Source organism: Schistocerca cancellata, chromosome 6, assembly GCF_023864275.1.
Source record: "Schistocerca cancellata isolate TAMUIC-IGC-003103 chromosome 6, iqSchCanc2.1, whole genome shotgun sequence".
NCBI classification, from domain to species: domain Eukaryota; kingdom Metazoa; phylum Arthropoda; class Insecta; order Orthoptera; family Acrididae; genus Schistocerca; species Schistocerca cancellata.
In genome coordinates, this window is record NC_064631.1 from 684257993 (window position 1) to 684276633 (window position 18641).

Consider the following 18641-nt stretch of genomic DNA (forward strand, 5'->3'; position numbering starts at 1 on the left):
TGAAATTAAGTGCTATGGCCTGTGAGAGCAGAAGGGGAAAGGGGTGTTTTCAATTTGGGAACTGCTGGTGTAAGTTGTTCATGCTGGATGTTTCTTATTTGCATGCTGCTCTGGGCGGTACACAAGAGTATAACATCATTCCATGCCAAGTGGTCTAGAGGTTCCCACATGTCCCCAATAAACATTGGTCCAGTTCCAGATCACCAACTCAATACTTGCAGAGATATGGTCATTTACAGAATGAGATTTTCACTCTGCAGCAGAGTGTGTGCTGATATGAAACTTCCTGGGAGACTAAAACTGTGTGCCGGACCGAGACTCAAACTCGGGACCTTTGCCTTCTGCGGGCAAGTGCTCTACCAACTGAGCTACCCAAGCACGACTCATGCCCCGTTCTCACAGCTTTACTTCTGCCAGTACCTCGTCTCCTACCATCCAAACTTCACCGAAGCTCTACTGGGAACCTTGCAGAACTAGAAGGATATTGAGGAGACATGGCTTAGCCACAGCCTGGAAGATGTTTCCAGAATGAGATTTTCGCTCTGCAGCAGTGTATGTGGTGATATGAAACTTCCTGGCAGATTAAAAGTGTGTGCCGGACCAAGATACGAACCCGGGACCTTTGCAAAGGTCTCGAGTTTGTGTCTCAGTCTGGTACACAGTTTTAATCTGCCAGGAAGTTTCATATGGTCATTTGTTTGACCACACGGTACAGCTATCAATAACGGAACCTCGAGTTTTCAGCAACTTTGAGACATAATATGTCCAGCAATATTTTCTTGGAAGAAACAAAACTTGGCATCTTGTGCTACTTTTTGGACTCTATTAAGCAAAATAATAATAAAAAAGATTTCTTCAGCAATTTTAATATGGATAATTTGAAGCAAAGTTGGCTGAAAAAATAGACTCTTGAACAAATGTGAAGTTTAGCTTTTTATGTCTGCAGGAAACTGAAATTTTGTGCATAATAACTTACCAATACAAGATCTTAGAATATAAAATTTCATTCTCATACTGCTTTCCAATAATTTACAAATTCAGAGCAAAATTGATGATTTTCTTACAAACAAGAAAAATGGGTATTTTTAGCCCACTTTTACAAGAACGTCTTCTGCAAACTCTTTTCAGCTATTTTCATTAGAAAGATCATGTTCAAAACCACTTAACAAACTACACTCAGTTTTGCAATATGAGCATATAAGACCCTAAAAAGCAACAAGGTGGAGGTGCACTGAGAAAGCACCCATATTCTACTGGGACTCAAATTAAATCTGACATTTTTTATTATGTTCTACAACTGTTTGTGACTACGGGGAAGGCAATAGCAAACTTCCTGACGACTAGGAAGTGAGATCAAATCACAAGAACTCAGGGGACAGAGGGGGAGGAGAAAGGGGGGGGGGCAAGTCTAATTTCTTATATGGTATATAAAATGGTCTTTCTAATTAAAACAATTGAAGACAAAGTCTGAAAATGAGTTCATGATCATAGTGTGGCACTTTATTTTACAACTCCATCTCGATCACACATACTTTTACACTTCATTATTAATGGTTTTGTCTACTGCCGTCTTCAGATCTGCATTGTTGGACGTACGCATATGATAGTAGCTGACGTACTTGGCACTCTCTTGCAGTGCCTTCTGAGTGTGATTTATTGAAAGATGGAGAAAATGGCGTAATACCATGTACCATTAGGCACAACATTACATGGAAGGCATTGCGAGAGAGTGTCAATATGCCACTAAAAATATTGTCAGCTACTACCACATGCATAGTTCCAACAACACAGCTCTGAAGATGGCAATACTCAAAACTGGTAATAGTGAAGTGTGAAAGTTTTGTCATCAAGACAGATCTGTAAAATAAAGATAAACTAATTAAAACAGTTTAAAAGAGTTTGCAGAAGACAATTTTTTGTATAACTGGGCTAAAAATACCAATTTTTTTGTGAAAATCATCCATTTTGCCATAAATCTGTAAATTGTTGGAAAGCAGTAGGAGAACGAAATTTTATATTCTAAGACCTTGTATGGATAAGTTATTACATACAAAGTTTCAAGTTTATCCCACAATTACTTCCAGAGATATAAAAAGCTAAACTTCACATATTTTCAAGCATCTATTTTTTTTTGGCTGATTTTGCTTCAAATTATCCATATGAAACTGCTCAAGAAGTCTTTATTATTATTTGCTTATGGGAGTCAGAAAGTTGTACAAGATGGCCAAGATTTTTTCTTTCAAGAAAATACTACTGGATATATAAGTCTCAAAGTTGGAGAAAACTGTTGAAAGCTTTGCTGTAGGCTCAAACAAATGACTATATCTCTGCATGTATTGAAAAGGTGATCGTGAATGTTTATTGGAAACATGCGTGAATGTCCACACAAAATTTCATCAAAATCTTTTCCCTAAATTAGACCATTTGTCATGGAATGTTCTACAGGCAGTGATTTGAGTCTAGTAAAGTCACACACTAAAAACAGTAGGGTAATGCATGTGTTGCTCTGAAGTAGCAGAAAACATTATTGTCAATTTGTAATTCCTATGAGCTACTGGTAATAAAACAGTATGTTATTGCAGCTGTTATAAAAGGTCTTCTACTTACAGGTGTGGAGAACTGCTTTGGACTGTAGTAGCAAACAAATTAACTGAAGAATTTGATAAGGTGAGGAGATATGCTCCCCAATGTGAGGCCAAACACATCATCTGATAAATGTGATAAGATGAGATTAATTTTGATCTTTGGAATTGTGATCTCTGACCTCTTATTAACAAGTTAACAAGGACAGAGAATGCTGATAATAAATGGAGCTGTTTACTTCACCGATGATGCAAAGCCAGGAAAGAGTTGTGGCTTTTGTTTAACTTTCATATTGGAACTTATTATTAATACAGTTATTCAAACCATTTGTAAATGTGTAAGAAGGTTAAAATAAATAAATTTGCAATGTTTTGGCCATAATGCAGGATAAATATATGTTCCCCACATGATATATGGGATGGCAAAAGTTATGGGATACCAATATACACTTATACAGGTGGCAAAAGTACTGCACACAAAGTAAAAAGGGCAATGCACTGTTACGTAATAATAAAGATTTGGTTTGATTCACTCTTTTTACATTTTAAAGAAACTATCTGGTGACAGGACATTGTGAGTTACTGGCTAAGAGGTAGATGGTATTCATTCATTTGTTTATAATAATAAGCAGTGCACAAAAATCTGAATGAAAACATTTGCAATATACAATAACTAGGTTGGAATACATATGGGCATACATTAAAATTTGCCACATAGCCCATTTGGATCCTCCAACACAAAACAAGTTTCTCTGAACTCTGAAGGTGGAATGTTTCTCTGAACTCTTGGGCCAGAATCAGCTCCCCAAAATACATCTCATCTCACATCCTCTCAGGTAATTCACACTAGCATTAAATCCCCATTGCATCTGATGATGGTACTTGCTACAATGATCTTTTATTTCTTTAATTTACTCTATTTCTCTTTCCACTTTCAATTTTTATTTCTTCTTGTATAATCATATTTATTTATAAGTCTCTTTAATTAATCGCATTTTGTGGAGAACATATACAAGACGGTTACTTAAAATAAATTAAGTTCTTATTCAGGCCTGATTTTATCAGATTTGATTATTCATCACATAGTTTCTCAATCATTAACAATAATATAGTAGTTTACCTGGAAACCATTTTTAAAGAGAAACAACTATTCATAAATTAAGATTTGTCAAGAACACGAGGAGGTGAAATTTGCTGTGAGCTAATAGACTGTATTGTCAGCCGGCACAAACAGAAGACATGCTTTGTTGGTGTTCCACAATTTTTGAAGTTTTGATTGTGATAATCAATTCTAAGATTAAACTAAACTGTGTTTTTTTTTTAAACTTTTAAGGACAGTAGGCCTACTCTCGTTCAAAACAATCTTTCTCTATTTTCATTGTCCAGTTTCATGAGAAATAGGTTAGTTTCAGAATTTTCAGACACTTACAAAACTATATTTTTGTAAATTAGTGGTATGAGTGTTTTGGATATGTTAAATTCATAACAAATGGCTCTGAGCACTATGGGACTTATAAATTCATAACAAATCAGTGTCTGTGCTTCACAGTTCAGCCAAAGTATACATCATCCCTAAATTTCATTGTATATCAATGTAAATAAATGTGGATTTTTAAGAGTTTTCGGAAGCTACCATTGTCCTTTGCATAATCTATGAGCAACAGGGGTTTGTGATTTAGTTACTTTAGCAGATTTTCTAACTAACATTTTGTGTTACATTTAGTTCTTCCTTAAAGAGGAGTAGCCCCACATATTATCTGCATTATTGCATATTATCTGCATTATTGCATTATTAACTTGGTTTTTGGGTTTGCTAACAACTATAATCAACATCAAAATGTTTTAGGAAACTAGTAATTTATACTATAGGTTTTTGTGTTGGCTTAATAGAAATCTCATTTTATGTATCTGCTTCAATTCTTATAGGGAATTAGCAAAATTTTAGCTCAACAGATTAAAAGATATTCAGCAGGTTTAATTTAAAGTCCTTTGTTCACTGTCCTGTAATGCACTACACCAGCCAAAATGCAGCCCTGCTGTGAATGCTGTTCTCAAACAAGGAATGTGTTGGTTGACATTCATAAGCTACTGGAAATCGCCTTGACTATTGTCAAACAATTGATGGCTGTTGTGAATCAGTGTGTCGGAAGAGCTCCCAAGAGTTGTGTACCTGTGATAGCTGTACCAGCGTTACCTCAAGCACTATATTCTCCTGTGCATCCTGTCTTCTCTGCAAAAAGTACAGGATCTGTCATAACCCATCCCCCTTGACTGAGTGGCGTGTGAATGGTAGGTGTAGGCATCCAGTACAGGGTGGATGGGGCCCAGGGAGAACTCACGGTGTTGTACCAATTCCCCTAACTAACAAGTCTGAGGTGCTGTCTTTCACTGAAACTGAAACTCAGCCAGTGGAACTTACTTTAACTGTTTTGAGGAAACCCATTTTGTCTGGTGTCAGGAGGCAGCAAATGCAAAAGGATAAGGGTCTATTACTCATTGGCAGTTCAAACAAATGACGGGACCCCTTAGGGAAATGGCAGCAAGGGATGGGAAAGGACACCAGGTGCACTCAGTGAATATGCCTAGGGGTCTCATTCAACATGTTGAAGAGGCTATTCCAGCACCCATTGTGGGAACAGGGTGCAATCAATTGCAGACTGTGGCACATGTTGCCTGGGCTTTGAAGTCGTTCTTCGGTCATTCCAATAATTGGCAGAGAAGGTTGAGAAGGCTGGCCTTGCGCATGGAGTTTCAATGACACTCACAATTTGCAGCATTGTCCCCAGAACTGATCATGGCCCTTTGGTTGTGAGTCGAGTGGAAAGACTGAACCAGAGACTTCGAAAGTTCTGTGACAAGCTAGGCTGTGACTTCCTGGACTTGCCCCATAGGGTTGAGAACTGTAGGGTCCCACTAAATAGGTCAGGTGTAGGAACCCCAGAAATATCAGTGAGAGATCAAAAGAAATGCCTCCAACAGATGAGAGTAAAATTCCAATGGTAAACTACTGAAGCATTTGTAACAAAGTGCCAGAGTTTTAAACATTCATGAAAAGCAGTGAAGCTCACTAGGTACAGAAAGCTAGTTGAAACCTGAAATTGATAGCAGTGAGATTTTTGCAGAAAATTTAAGTGTATATCGAAAGGAGAGGCGAATGGGAAATGGAGGTGGTGTATTTGTCAGAGTATACAAATAACTTAAATCCACTGAGATTGAAATTGAAGCTGCAATTGAGATTGTTTGGGTAAGACTCAGTATCAGGAGTGGGCTTAAAATGATAATTGGACCCTTCAATCGTCCAACACACTCATCTCCTGATGCAACCAGAACATCAGAGAAAACCTCAGTTTACTTGTACATAAGTTCCCTTATCATTCTGTAATCATTGATTGAGTCTTTAATTATCCAACAATTAACTGGGAAAATTACAGTTCTGTTAGTGGTGGGCATGATAGGACATCCTGTGGAACATTACTAAATGCATTCTCTGAAACGTACCTAGAACAGATAGTAAGGAACCTCACTCATGATGAAAATATAGTGGATCTAATGGCAGCAAATAGGATCAACCTCTATGAGGATGTCCACAACGAAACTGCCATCAGTGACCATGGTGTGGTTGTGGCAATAATGATTACCAAAGTACAAAGGACAACCAAAACAATCAAAAAGATATATATGTTGTGTAAACTACATAAAAACATCAGTAGTGTCATATCTCAACGACGAGCTTGAAACTTTCAGCACATCAGGAGCATGTAGAGGAACTCTGGCTCAAGTTTAAAACAATAGTTGACTGCAGCGTGGACAGATAAGTACCTAGTAGGCCAGTTCACAATGGGAGGAAACCTCCATGGTAGTCGCCATAAAGAAACAGAGATTACTGGATAGTGGGTGTAAAATAAAGCGAAGGGCTATAGGTAGAGAGATGCTGAATGAAATGTGTTTGGCTGTCAAGAGCGCAATGTGTGATGCCTTCAATGAAAACTGTAGCAGAATATTGTCAAATGACATTTCACAAGATCCAAAGAAATTCTGATCTCATGTAAAGGCTGTTAGTGGCACCAAAGTTAATTTCCAGTCCCTAACCAAATGAGGGAGGAACTGAAATTGAGGGTCGCAGTGCAAAAGCTGAAATGCTGAACTCCATTTTCAAATGTTCCTTTACAAATGAAAGCAGGACAACTGCCCCAATTTAATCCGCATACCACTGAAAAGATGAATGAAATAAGTATTAGTGTCAGTTGTGTCGAGGAAGAGCTGAAATCGTTAAAATTGAACAACTCTTGAGGCCCCAATGGAATCCCTGTCAGATTCTATACTGAATTTGCAGCTGAGTTATCCCCTCATCTCACTATAATCTATTGTAGAACCCTTGAACAAAAACTAATGCCCAGTTCTTGGAAAAAGGCACAGGCCACACCCATCTGCAACAAGAGTAGTATAAGTGATCCACAAAACTACTGTCCAATATGCTTGACATCGATTTGTTGTAGAATACTAGAACATATTTTGTGCTCAAACATAATGAAGTACTTGAAGAGAATGACCTCTTCAATGCCAACCAGCACAGTTTTCAAAAACACTGATCACGTGAAACCCAACTCGCACTTTTGTCACATGACATACTGAAAGTTTTGGATCAAGGAACCCAGGTAGATGCAGTGCTTCTTGATTTCGGAAAAGCATTTCACTCATAACTGCAACTATGCTTATTGTCAAAAGTATGATCATATGGGGTATCAAGTGAAATTTGTGACTGGACTGAGAACTTTTTGTTTGGGAGGACACAGCATGTTATCTTGGATGGAGAGTCATCATCAGATGTAGAAGAAACTCTGGGTGTGCCTCAGGGAAGTGTGTTGGGACTCTTGCTGTTCATGTTGTATTCTAATAACTTCCCACACAATTTTAATAGTCAAATCAGGCTTTTTGCAGATGATGCAGTTATCTATAATGAAGCACTATCTGAGAGAAGCTGCATAAATATTTAGTCAGACTTTGATAAGATTTTAACACGGTGCAGCAATTGGCAGCTTGCTCGATATGTTCAGAGATGTAAAGTGAGCACTTCACAAAATGTGAAAATGTAATATCCTATGACTATAATATCAATCAGTCACTGTTGGAATCGGCCAACTCATACAAGTACCTGGGTGTAACACTTTGTAGAGATACGAAATGGAATGATCACGTAGGTTCTGTCGTGGGTAACGCATGTGGTAGACTTTGGTTTATAGAATACTGGGGAAGTGCAGCCAGTGTGCTGAAGAGATTGCTCACAAATCACTCATGCAATCCATTCTAGAATATTGCTCAAATGTGTGGGACCTGCACCAGATAGGACTAACAGGGGATATTGAATCTATACAGAAAATAGCAGCATGAATGGCCAGAGACTTGTTTAATCCATGGGAGAGTGTCAGAGAGATACTGAAGAAACTGAAATGGCAGACTTTTGAAGACAGATGTAAACTATCTCAAGAAAGTCTATTAACAAAGTTTCAAGAACCAGCTTTAAATGACTACCCTAGGGATACACTATAGTCCCCTACATATGACACACACAGGGATTGTGAGGATAAAATTAGAATCATTACTGCAAACACAGAGACATTCAAACAATCATTCTCCTTATGTGAAGGGAACAGGAAGGAACCCTAATAACTGGTACATTGGGACGTACACTCTGCCATGCACCTTGTGGTAGGGTGCAGAGTATAGATGTAGATGTAGAGTACACATCATAATATTACACAAAATTTTGTTTGGATCTGTGTAATTTCACACTACTATACACTGATAAAAGAGAAAAACTTCTAAACATAAAGCTACTGATATTTACAACAAACTGGGGGGATGATGACTCAGATTTTCAGACATCCAACGGGAACAAATAAAGAATGTAACGAAGAGATAGGGGTATCATTATGGTCTCAAAGTCAGCCAAAAGGGTGTGTGTGTGTGTGTGTGTGTGTGTGTGTGTGTGTGTGCACTGACTCGTGGTGAGATGTGAATAAATAGAACAGTATTTGTACAATTAACTAGATCTATAAGTATACAACTGCATGATTGTTAACTTTTAATCATATTTATTGTTTTATCAAGCTTATATGTCTAATATAAATGTAAAGTGATCTGTTGATGAATAAACAACTAACTAACAAAACAATGTAAGTGCACTACCATATATGAATCTTTCCTAACAAAAATTCTAGCTTTCATTTGGCGACTTCCTCCCTTCACTAAGACAGAAGAAGAGAAATATTTCTATTCAAGGATTAGAGTAGAAAGAGACGCAGGATGATAGGCTAATAGGGAAATCAGTAGTTACAAACCTGTAAGAGAAAAACTATAACAGAACTTGCAGACAGCGAAAACACAGATAAGACATGTATTGGCATTAACACAAAAATACCAGCATTCTCCTAATGGACAATAGAGGAGACAGGAACTAGAAAATATAAGAAATGAAAATGGAAATTAAAGTGGAGGGGGGGGGGGGCAAGGAGAAGGATGAGTTGGCAGCAGAAATGAGGGAAAGGGAGGGGATGGCACGGAAGATAACTTGAACCAACCCTGAGGGCAGGGGGGTAGCAGGGACTAAGCACACGTTGTAGAGGAAGATGCTTGACATGTTGATTGTGGGGGAGAAATTTGCTTTTTCACATAATATAGTTCACAGACATGGCATTGTGTTGTAGCATATGTGCTCTGTGAATGTTATAAGTATTAACATTCTCATTCTTCTTGAAAAGTCACTGTTTGTTATTCACAATTTCAAACACACAATGGATAAATCTCTAGCTCATCTATAATACTCTTTTTCTCCCAACTTTTCTCACATTGTTTGATACTCTTTGCAATCCAAAGAGTGTGGTATACATAAGTGAAACATTAAAAAGATATAATAAGTCGTGAATAGAATACAAACAAATAAATGAGTAAAGTTAATCTCCCCTCAAGTAGTGGACATAATGAGAGTGCAACATAATGGTAACTGGAACACAGCAGTTTACCCGAGAGCTCTAGTTCAGCATAAAAATGTAGCAAAAACTAGCTTCTTTTTCACCTCTTTTTCAGTTATCATAATTCATACACTTACCTTAACAGATTTGAATTTACTGGCATCATTGTTGGCAAATCTCTTTAAAACATGCCTCACAGAAAATCCCAGTGAACAGAGGCCGTGAAGAATTGGACGATCGAAACCTCCAAGTGCGGCCATATTGGGGTCGATATGAAGTGGATTGTAGTCACCGGATAACCTGTAAAGTGCAGCCTGAAAAACAATGATTGCATGATCAGACGTGAGTATCATAAAGTGGCAGACCAGGAAACACTATAGTGAAGGGATAAAAGCTGGAACTGATGTACAGGGAGATTAATATTAAACTTTCACTAGTGATTGCAGGACAATGAAACTTTGTGGACGATTTTTTAAGGTCATGTGGAAGACACATAATGAATAAACCACTGAAACAAACACATTTTAATTTTCACATGGGAGGGTAACATTTGTCAATTGGGTACCATGTTTAAGTTTCACGTTACAAACATTGCTCAATGTGATGGCTATCTATATCAACAGCAGCCTGCAACTACAGTAAAGATTGCTCTACAGCTGCCTGAAACAATGGTGGACCATAGAGAGTTCAGCTGTTGTGATACTGCCTGAAGATTGCACATTGTGTCCAGCATTCTCAGCTGTGGCAACAGCAACTTTTTCAACAATTTGTGGCACAACTGCCCATCAGCCTCTCCGAGGAGCAATTCCCAAATCACCAGCTAATTTGAACTTCCGAATCATATTTTCAAGGCTGGTGCAGAAAGAGGTTCTTTCCATACTCCTTTAAAGTGTTGATACTACTGCTGCTGCTGTTTTGACAAAAGAGATTAATGAATACAGTCCTGCTCACCTTGTCCAGATCCTTGTTGACTGTCTGCAAGCAGACCCATGTTGACACACTGATACTTGTCTTTCAACCCTATGTTACCATACCAGTACCAGTGTCAACAAGTGGCTCAAGAAGCAAAAGTTTAATTATAACCACCCTGAATATCCTAACATACGGTTAGTGAATACATCACATTTCATTAATTACTGTTAACATTGTTATTCTTAAGTTCACTAGAACATGAGTTTACAATTGTGATTAAGGTTAAAGAAGTAGAATAATGGAAACAATTTATCATTATTTTATATAAATTTACTCTCTTAGAATATTCTAGAAAATCTGGCCAACTTCAGTTCCTGTTGATAGCGCTTCCACATTGTATAATTTGGAAATGGATATTGTAAAATATCGGTTACCAAATCAAGATTCTATGAACATGATAAAAAGACTCAAGAATTGTAACATAGTTAAAATAGTATAAATTAACATTTTTCAAAGCTGATTGTAACATAAGGAAATCTTACTAAATTATGTGTTAAGGCTTGTGGCTGCCAAAGTTTGGTTCGCATGAAATATGTCAATATATTTTTATGAACAAAGCTGCATATCCAGCCCCCTACCAAGTTGTAAAATTTAATTATGAATCTATTTATCAAACATATAAATAATGTCTTATGAAATGCCTACTGTCATCGAACATTTAGTTGGGCACCTGAGCCCATGGCAGTTCAGTTCAGTATTATGCTGAGTTAGTATCGAATGAGTTAGTGGTGAACATTATGCAGCACAAGCGTGTTGTTGTTTATCAGAACTGATGTATGTGAGAAAAGTTATACTCTACTACCATGTGAAAGTGGACAAAAATCACCCTTCATCCTTTATTACAGTTCTTGTATCTGCATCCTTTATTACAGTGTTTGTATATAACCACCCAAAAGCCACATGTGTTAGACACCGCTTCCGAGATTTGGGCAGGCTCTGGATTGAACCTAGCCAATGACCTAACGACAAGGGCCGGTGTGCTGCCAAGCCTGGATGTCGTTTTTAGGCAGTTTTCCACATCCGATTAGGTGAATACTATGCTGGTACCAACATCCCATCCCATCACAATTACACAACATTTAGTAAACATTCGCACACTTTCGCACAGAACACTACATGGAGACAGTTTGGGTATACGAAGTTCACCATCATCTAACTTTAACAGTGCTGAATCTAATAATAACCATGCCGACTCCATCTACATATTATAGTGCATGTATGACATTGTCTTACAAGCCTCAGATTGCTACCTTATTTCAAGTGCAATGAAGCAAATTTTAACAACTACCCCAACTGCAAAGGAATCAGAAGTAAGAAACCATCTGCACAATTTATGTTAGTGTGTTAAGCTTCTTGAATTATTTCAAAGTTAAATGTGAAAGCAAATTTTATTGTCAGTTAGGTTAGGTTAGGTTAGGTTATCACACCATTTTGTAGTGCACTGTTGCGATATCCAATAAAAAAAGTAGTGCTTTCACACACACTTGCAATAAATACTGTGCCATATCCCACAATGGGCTGCTTTCTACAACATGGTTCACTGAACATACATACATACAGAAGCAGATGCACATTGTGTTACTTACTATGTTATCCAGGCTTCCTCAGCTGGCACATTTATCAGTGGAGTCAGGCCAAATGTAATTTTTCTCTACTGACAGTGCATTGATGTTTATGGCCCTAATACCTACTCTGGTACCGCGTGCCGTAGAATTTGAATCCGTGCCAGGCATCATGGACATCGAAGACCCATAGAGGTCTCTGTACCATCGCACCGTAAGCTGTGGCGGCGCGCGCCTCCTGGCCCGCTTTTAGTGTGAGGGCGCCACAGCAGAACACGTGGTTCCAGCGGCCAATAGCGACGCCCCCGATAGCATACTTAAGTGCCTGCCTCTCGCTCAGCCAGCCAGTCTAATCACGAGTACGTCGGTTGACACCTCGCCTCACGTTAGACCGTTTACTTCCTTTTTCTGTGTACGAGTGGACGTGTTTGTTTCCTTGTGACTCCGTTGTCCGATCTTGTATTCGTTCTGTCCTTTGTTGTTTGTGTCCGTCCTCCCCTGTTGCGTTTTTGTTCATCGGCCTCTCCACGGGTCCTGCCGCGCTTTCCGTCATTGCTACACCGGTCGCAGTTACAACACCTACAATGTTTGCACAGTCTCTTTTTTCCATTATTTGTTGCCTACACAATCAGTTCTGTAAGTTTATTTAGGAGTGTCTCAACATTTGCTCCTGATGGCCTGATTACTAGGTTTTCATTTTACATTTTGAACTTATTGTTGCGAATATTGCAAATATGTCACTACTGTAACTACTAACTTCACATTGCAGCCTTCCCATTTTACAGTCAATACTACTACATCAGAGAGCTTTTATCAAAATCAGCACAGATCACAAATGGAAGACTACAAAACTAATTATGTCATCACTGTACCTTCCAAGGCTTCTAAAATTATAATGATTTATCTTCAGAATACATTTATCTGTTTGACTGCATCATGAGATTCTATTCTACAATGCTATAATGTGAAGTCAGCAAGTTTCTCCAGATTCCTTAACACTGGCTGTTTATTAAAGTTTTCATATTTGGTTGATTTGCACCGCTTTACAGCTTTGCACTTATTAGCCTTACTTGTCAAGAAAGCTGTCCCTACTGGGTGCTAAGGTTACAGTGTTTGTATATAACCACCCAAAAGCCACGTGTGTTAGACACCGCTTCCGAGATTTGGGCAGGCTCTGGATTGAACTTAGCCAATGACCTAACAACAAGGGCCGGTATGCTGCCAAGCCTGGATGTGGTTTTTAGGCAGTTTTCCACATCCGATTAGGTGAATACTATGCTGGTATGAAAAGGATTACATACACTTTCAGCATTTCCTTTATAGTGGGCTCTGCCATTATAATACATTATGAAAATACACTTTTAAGCCAGTTTTTAGTTTTCAGCATTTCCTTTATTTACAATAGACTGTGGTAGCCGTCATGTTTATGCAGAATATTTACAATGGTGACTTTTGAGCAAGTTTACTCACCACAAGTTTTTTTTTTTTTTTTTTTTTTTGTTAAGCTGATAGAGTGTGTGTCTGATTTCTGGTCAGTATCAATTAACTAAAAAGAAAAGTGCTCCAGATTAAATACAGTTCAGCACTGCTGGATTTCCAAGATTTTTGAACTAAGTTACACCTGTGGTTGTCGTTGCTCAAATTAAGTACACAACATGATCAGTTTCTGCTCATAGCAGTACAAGACTGAAATAGGCCTTTACAAATGTCTGCTTGTGTCTGTGTATATGCGGATGGATATGTGTGTGTGTGCGAGTGTATACCTGTCCTCTTTTCCCCCTAAGGTAAGTCTTTCCGCTCCCGGGATTGGAATGACTCCTTACCCTCTCCCTTAAAACCCACATCCTTTCGTCTTTCCCTCTCCTTCCATCTTTCCTGACGAAGCAACCGTTTGTTGCGAAAGCTTGAATTTTGTGTGTTTGTTTGTGTTTGTTTGTGTGTCTATCGACCTGCCAGCGCTTTTGTTTGGTAAGTCTCATCATCTTTCTTTTTAGAGGGAAACATTCCACGTGGGAAAAATATATCTAAAAACAAAGATGATGTGACTTACCAAACGAAAGCACTGGCAGGTCGATAGACCTGTCTGTGTACGTGCGGATGGATATGTGTGTGTGTGCGAGTGTATACCTGTCCCTTTTTCCCCCTAAGGTAAGTCTTTCCGCTCCCAGGATTGGAATGACTCCTTACCCTCTCCCTTAAAACCCACATCCTTTCGTCTTCTGCTTGTTTCACTTCCATACATGGCTACACTCCATACAAATACTTTCAGAAATGACTTCCTGACACTTAAATCTATACTCGATGTTAACAAATTTCTATTCTCCAGGAACACTTTCCTTGCCACTGCCAGTCTACATTTTATATCATCTCAACTATGACCATCATCAGTTATTTTGCTCCCCAAATAGCAAAACTCCTTTACTACTTTAAGTGTCTCGTTTCCTAATCTAATTTCCTCAGCATCACCCGACTTAATTCAAATACATTCCATTACCCTTGTTTTACTTTTGTTGATGTTCACTTTATATCCTCCTTTCAAGAAACTGTCCATTCCGGTCAACTGCTCTTCCAAGTCCTTTGCTGTCTCTGACAGAATTACAATGTAATCGGCGAACCTCGAAGTTTTTATTTCTTCTCCATGGATTTTAATATCTACTCCGAATTTTTCTTTTGTTTCCTTTACTGCTTGCTCAATGTACAGACTGAATAACATCCGGAGGCTACAACCCTGTTTCACTCCCTTCCCAACCACTGTTTCCCTTTCATGTCCCTTTCAGGTCCTGTACCTATGTCTATTACAGAGATATGAACCTTGAAGCAAGGGGTGGGAAGCAGGAGCAGAGTAGGGATGGGTGATGATACTGTGTAGGTTCCATGGGCAGCGGAATACCTCTGTGGTAGGGGTGGGAAAGGTAGTGGGTAGGACGTTCTTAATTTCAGGGCATGATGAGAGGTAGTCAAAACTCTGGTGGAGAATTTGATTTGGTTGCTGCAGTTCTGGAATGCTCCTTTGTGGTCAGATGGTAGGGCTTTGGTAGGTGGTGGAAGACTGGAGAGATAAGGTATGGGAGAGCTGTTTTTGTACAGGTTAAGTAGGGTAATTTTATTCTGTAAAGGTCTCAGTGAGACTTATGGTATATTTTGAGATGGACTGCTCATCTTTACAGGGCAACATCCACAGGTGGCCCGCTGTATGGAAAAGACTTCTTGGTATGGAATGGGTTGAATTATTTACAAGCAGTTCATTGGCATGCAATTCAAAATGCCGTTATACACAAAAATCATGTACCTCAATTGCATTACATTAACCAGGGTTCAGTTACCATAAACAAGTGTCAAAATCTTGTGATATCACTCCTTGTAGAAACAGATACCCAACAATAAAGAAAAGGTGCACTGACACAAAAAATTACATTAAAAACAAACAGTTCTTACTTGATCTTCAATAGTTTTCTGGCTCAATGATGCATCTGGTGACCGATTAGGGTGTGACAGTGCTGGTATCTGCTTATCTGATGATCTCTTGCCTCCAAAACCACCACATCCAACAGCAAAGACAACCATCTGCCCTTGTGCCACCTTCTCACCACTTTCATCAAAACTCTCAACTAGAATTATAAAACAGAGCAAAATTAATTTAATCATTCTATGAGGTTTGTAACTTAAATAGTGGCAACTATTTATTCACAACCGATACAAAAGAGTTACATGTTTGCACCTGTTACTGTCCTTCAAAGTAGTCACCAGCATTGCGTAGAATTAGTTGCCAGCGATGTGGAAGGCATAGTATACCATTATTAGAGCCTGTTCTGTTGAGGGTGCGAATGTAGCGATCTTAAGTTATGTTGATTCTTCCGTATGACTGTGATGGTGTTTCATAACGCATTACGTTCCTCAACGGCAGACTGTCAATGCACAGTATTACTGTTCATTCTTGGAGCATCACCTGTGACCAGCTTTGCGAAAAAAGTGGCAACACTTTCTGTGCAACCCACCCATCATTTTGCACGACAATGCACAGGTGCATACAGTGCAAGCTGTGGCTGCTCTGTTCAGTCAATGGGACTCTGAAGTACTGTACCATCCACCATACTCCCCAGACTTAAGTCCTTGTGACTTTGATTTGATTCCAAAGATGAAGGAACAACTTCCTGGCATTCACTTCAGAACTGTTCCAGAGATTAGACAGGTAGTAGACCACTCCATTCGCACCATCAACAGAACAGGCTCTGCTAACGGTATACTACGCCTTCCACATCACTGGCAATGGGTTCTACACAAGGCTCACAAGGCTGGTGACTACTTTGAAGGACAGTAACAGGTGCAAACATTTAACTCTTTTGTATCAGTTGTGAATAAATAGTTGCCACTATCGAAGTTCCAACCCTCATAATTAAGACCAATAATGAGCAAAATTAAAAAAAAAACCTTTTGTAAAAGAAGAAGCTACAGATCAAAGACTGAACAGCAACTATTACAATTTGCATTAAATCAGCTAACAAACTGCCATTATGATAATGGAAACTCCTAGACGGGAACAATAAACAGAAAGTGAGGACACACAACCCATTCAGCTGCCACTGAATCATAGGTAGTGAGGACACACAACCCATTCAGCTGCCACTGAATCATAGGTAGTGAGTACACACCACATACAAGGAGTGTGTGCATGTACAACCTTTTACAAGTGCAGCTTCTGTCAATTAAGCAGCTTCAGTATTTACATTTTGATGGTTCTTTCTGTTTGTAACAAATCTCAGTGCTCCTGTGGCATAATAATACAGTACTAACTTATTCATTCTTCTTGAGTTGGATTCCACTGGGAACCATATACTGACACCATGTTGAAGTTCAAGTGGTTGTGTTGGGAGGAACGGGTGACTACTTTCAAAACCACAACACAATTTCTTCCTGCATTTTTATTTCCCAGACCCACACCTTGCTACCCACAGGTCCATTTACAATCATCTATTGCTTTCATTTGGCCATTTCCCACATCTCTTTTAGTTTGCACTTTTATTTTTTGTTTTGCCTCCCTCCTTCCACCCAACAACATCTTATCCCCAGTGAATTCCTGCATATCTATCTGCACCAATTCAGAAACGTATGTCTTTAGTCTTGTTAGGCATCTGTATGCATATGGGTCAGGAAACAAGGTTTTTGTATGTAAAAATATGTGTATTATATATTGTGTATGTTTGCTGTAACAACATTCTAGATACACATTTCACTGGAGGCCAAAAGGAGACTAGTGCATGAAGGAGTGAGGCATCCACTGGTCATTGCAAAAACCAGAGATGTAATGACACTGCAGAGTAGCTGGCAGCCGCTTGAGCTTGCTGAAGCCCAATAATAATAATGAAATCATTGTCAAAACTCAAGGTGGCATAACATGTTTGTTAACAATGATGGTTCCAAATTACTTTTACTTGAGAAGAAAGGCAGTCCATGTATGAGCTTTGTAGGAATCAGTTCATCAGAAGATGACAGGTCATAGTCCATCTTGGTTGAAGTCTGATTTCTGATATGGCGAGGCCAGACATTCTGATAAGCAGACTTATAGAAACTACTGTTAACTGTTGTGGCTGTAAGATTTTTTTCTCCTAAGACTGATTTATGACTGACTTTGTTCAAGTAGCATTCACTCCTATGAATTGTTTAGTACTGGCAAGGGAGATCTTTATTGAATAGTAATATTTTGTGGGAGGAAGTAATGATTAATCACTTATGTGTCATGTGGAAGGGTAATCGTTTATGTACTACGTGAAAGGAACTGTAGAGCCACATCTTTGTTTTAGTGGTAGTCATTGGTGAAATTGATTATATTGAAAATTATCTGAATTTCGTCCATGCCATCATGCTAGTGGTTGGAAAGCACTCCCAGAGATAATTGGGTTGTTGCTCTTATTTTGTGGAGAATTGGATGGTTCTGCGGTACCTTAAGCGAGGTATTGACTTGTGTGCATATTGTTATATGTATAGGCACCAGCAGATTACAACCGGATTTGCTTGGCTTGTTAATACTCACTTTGTCCACAAGCATTTGAGTTGATTGAGGCTTTGACTGTTGTTTAAAGCAAAACCCAGTAAAGAGGAATCATCAAACAAACAGCACATAGCAAATGTGAGACTAGACTGACTAGAATCTAATGTGAAAAGTCAAGACTAAAAATTTGCAAAATCTTCTATTATTCTATTATGTTCACTGTACATATTTCTGATGTGCTGGACAGCAGGTCTACTGGAATAATAGCACAAAAGGAAGCTAGCTAAACACAGTCTGATGTCTTGTACAGTGGCTCACTCTGTTGTAACATCTTAAATGTAAACAGGACTCTTGTCTACACACTGACACAGTACACAATCCCTCCAACCAAGCCAACCTAATCCCAATATTTAACCTTGCCTTTCTCAGTTTGTACTGCCATCCAACCATGGCCTCCCACCTAATCACCACTAGGTTATCTTCCACCAACTCCTTACCTCCAACTAGACCTCACCATCCTTCCCCAAATTCCTTCCCAAGAACATAAAACCTCTGAACTGAAGAAAGAACA

The 18641-nt window shown here is 38.8% G+C and overlaps 1 protein-coding gene across 2 annotated transcripts in view; it reads right to left on the reverse strand.

Moving 5' to 3' along the window:
• The window catches only part of LOC126191104 (peroxisomal multifunctional enzyme type 2), a 119467-nt gene that overhangs the window by 24183 nt on the left and 76643 nt on the right, over positions 1-18641 (reverse strand). For both annotated transcript variants that reach the window (XM_049931843.1, XM_049931842.1), the window contains 2 exons: positions 15520-15692; positions 9688-9864 (listed from right to left, as the gene is read on the reverse strand). In XM_049931843.1, coding sequence (XP_049787800.1) covers positions 9688-9864; positions 15520-15692 — 350 coding nt within the window. The remainder of the gene's footprint in view (positions 1-9687; positions 9865-15519; positions 15693-18641) is intronic.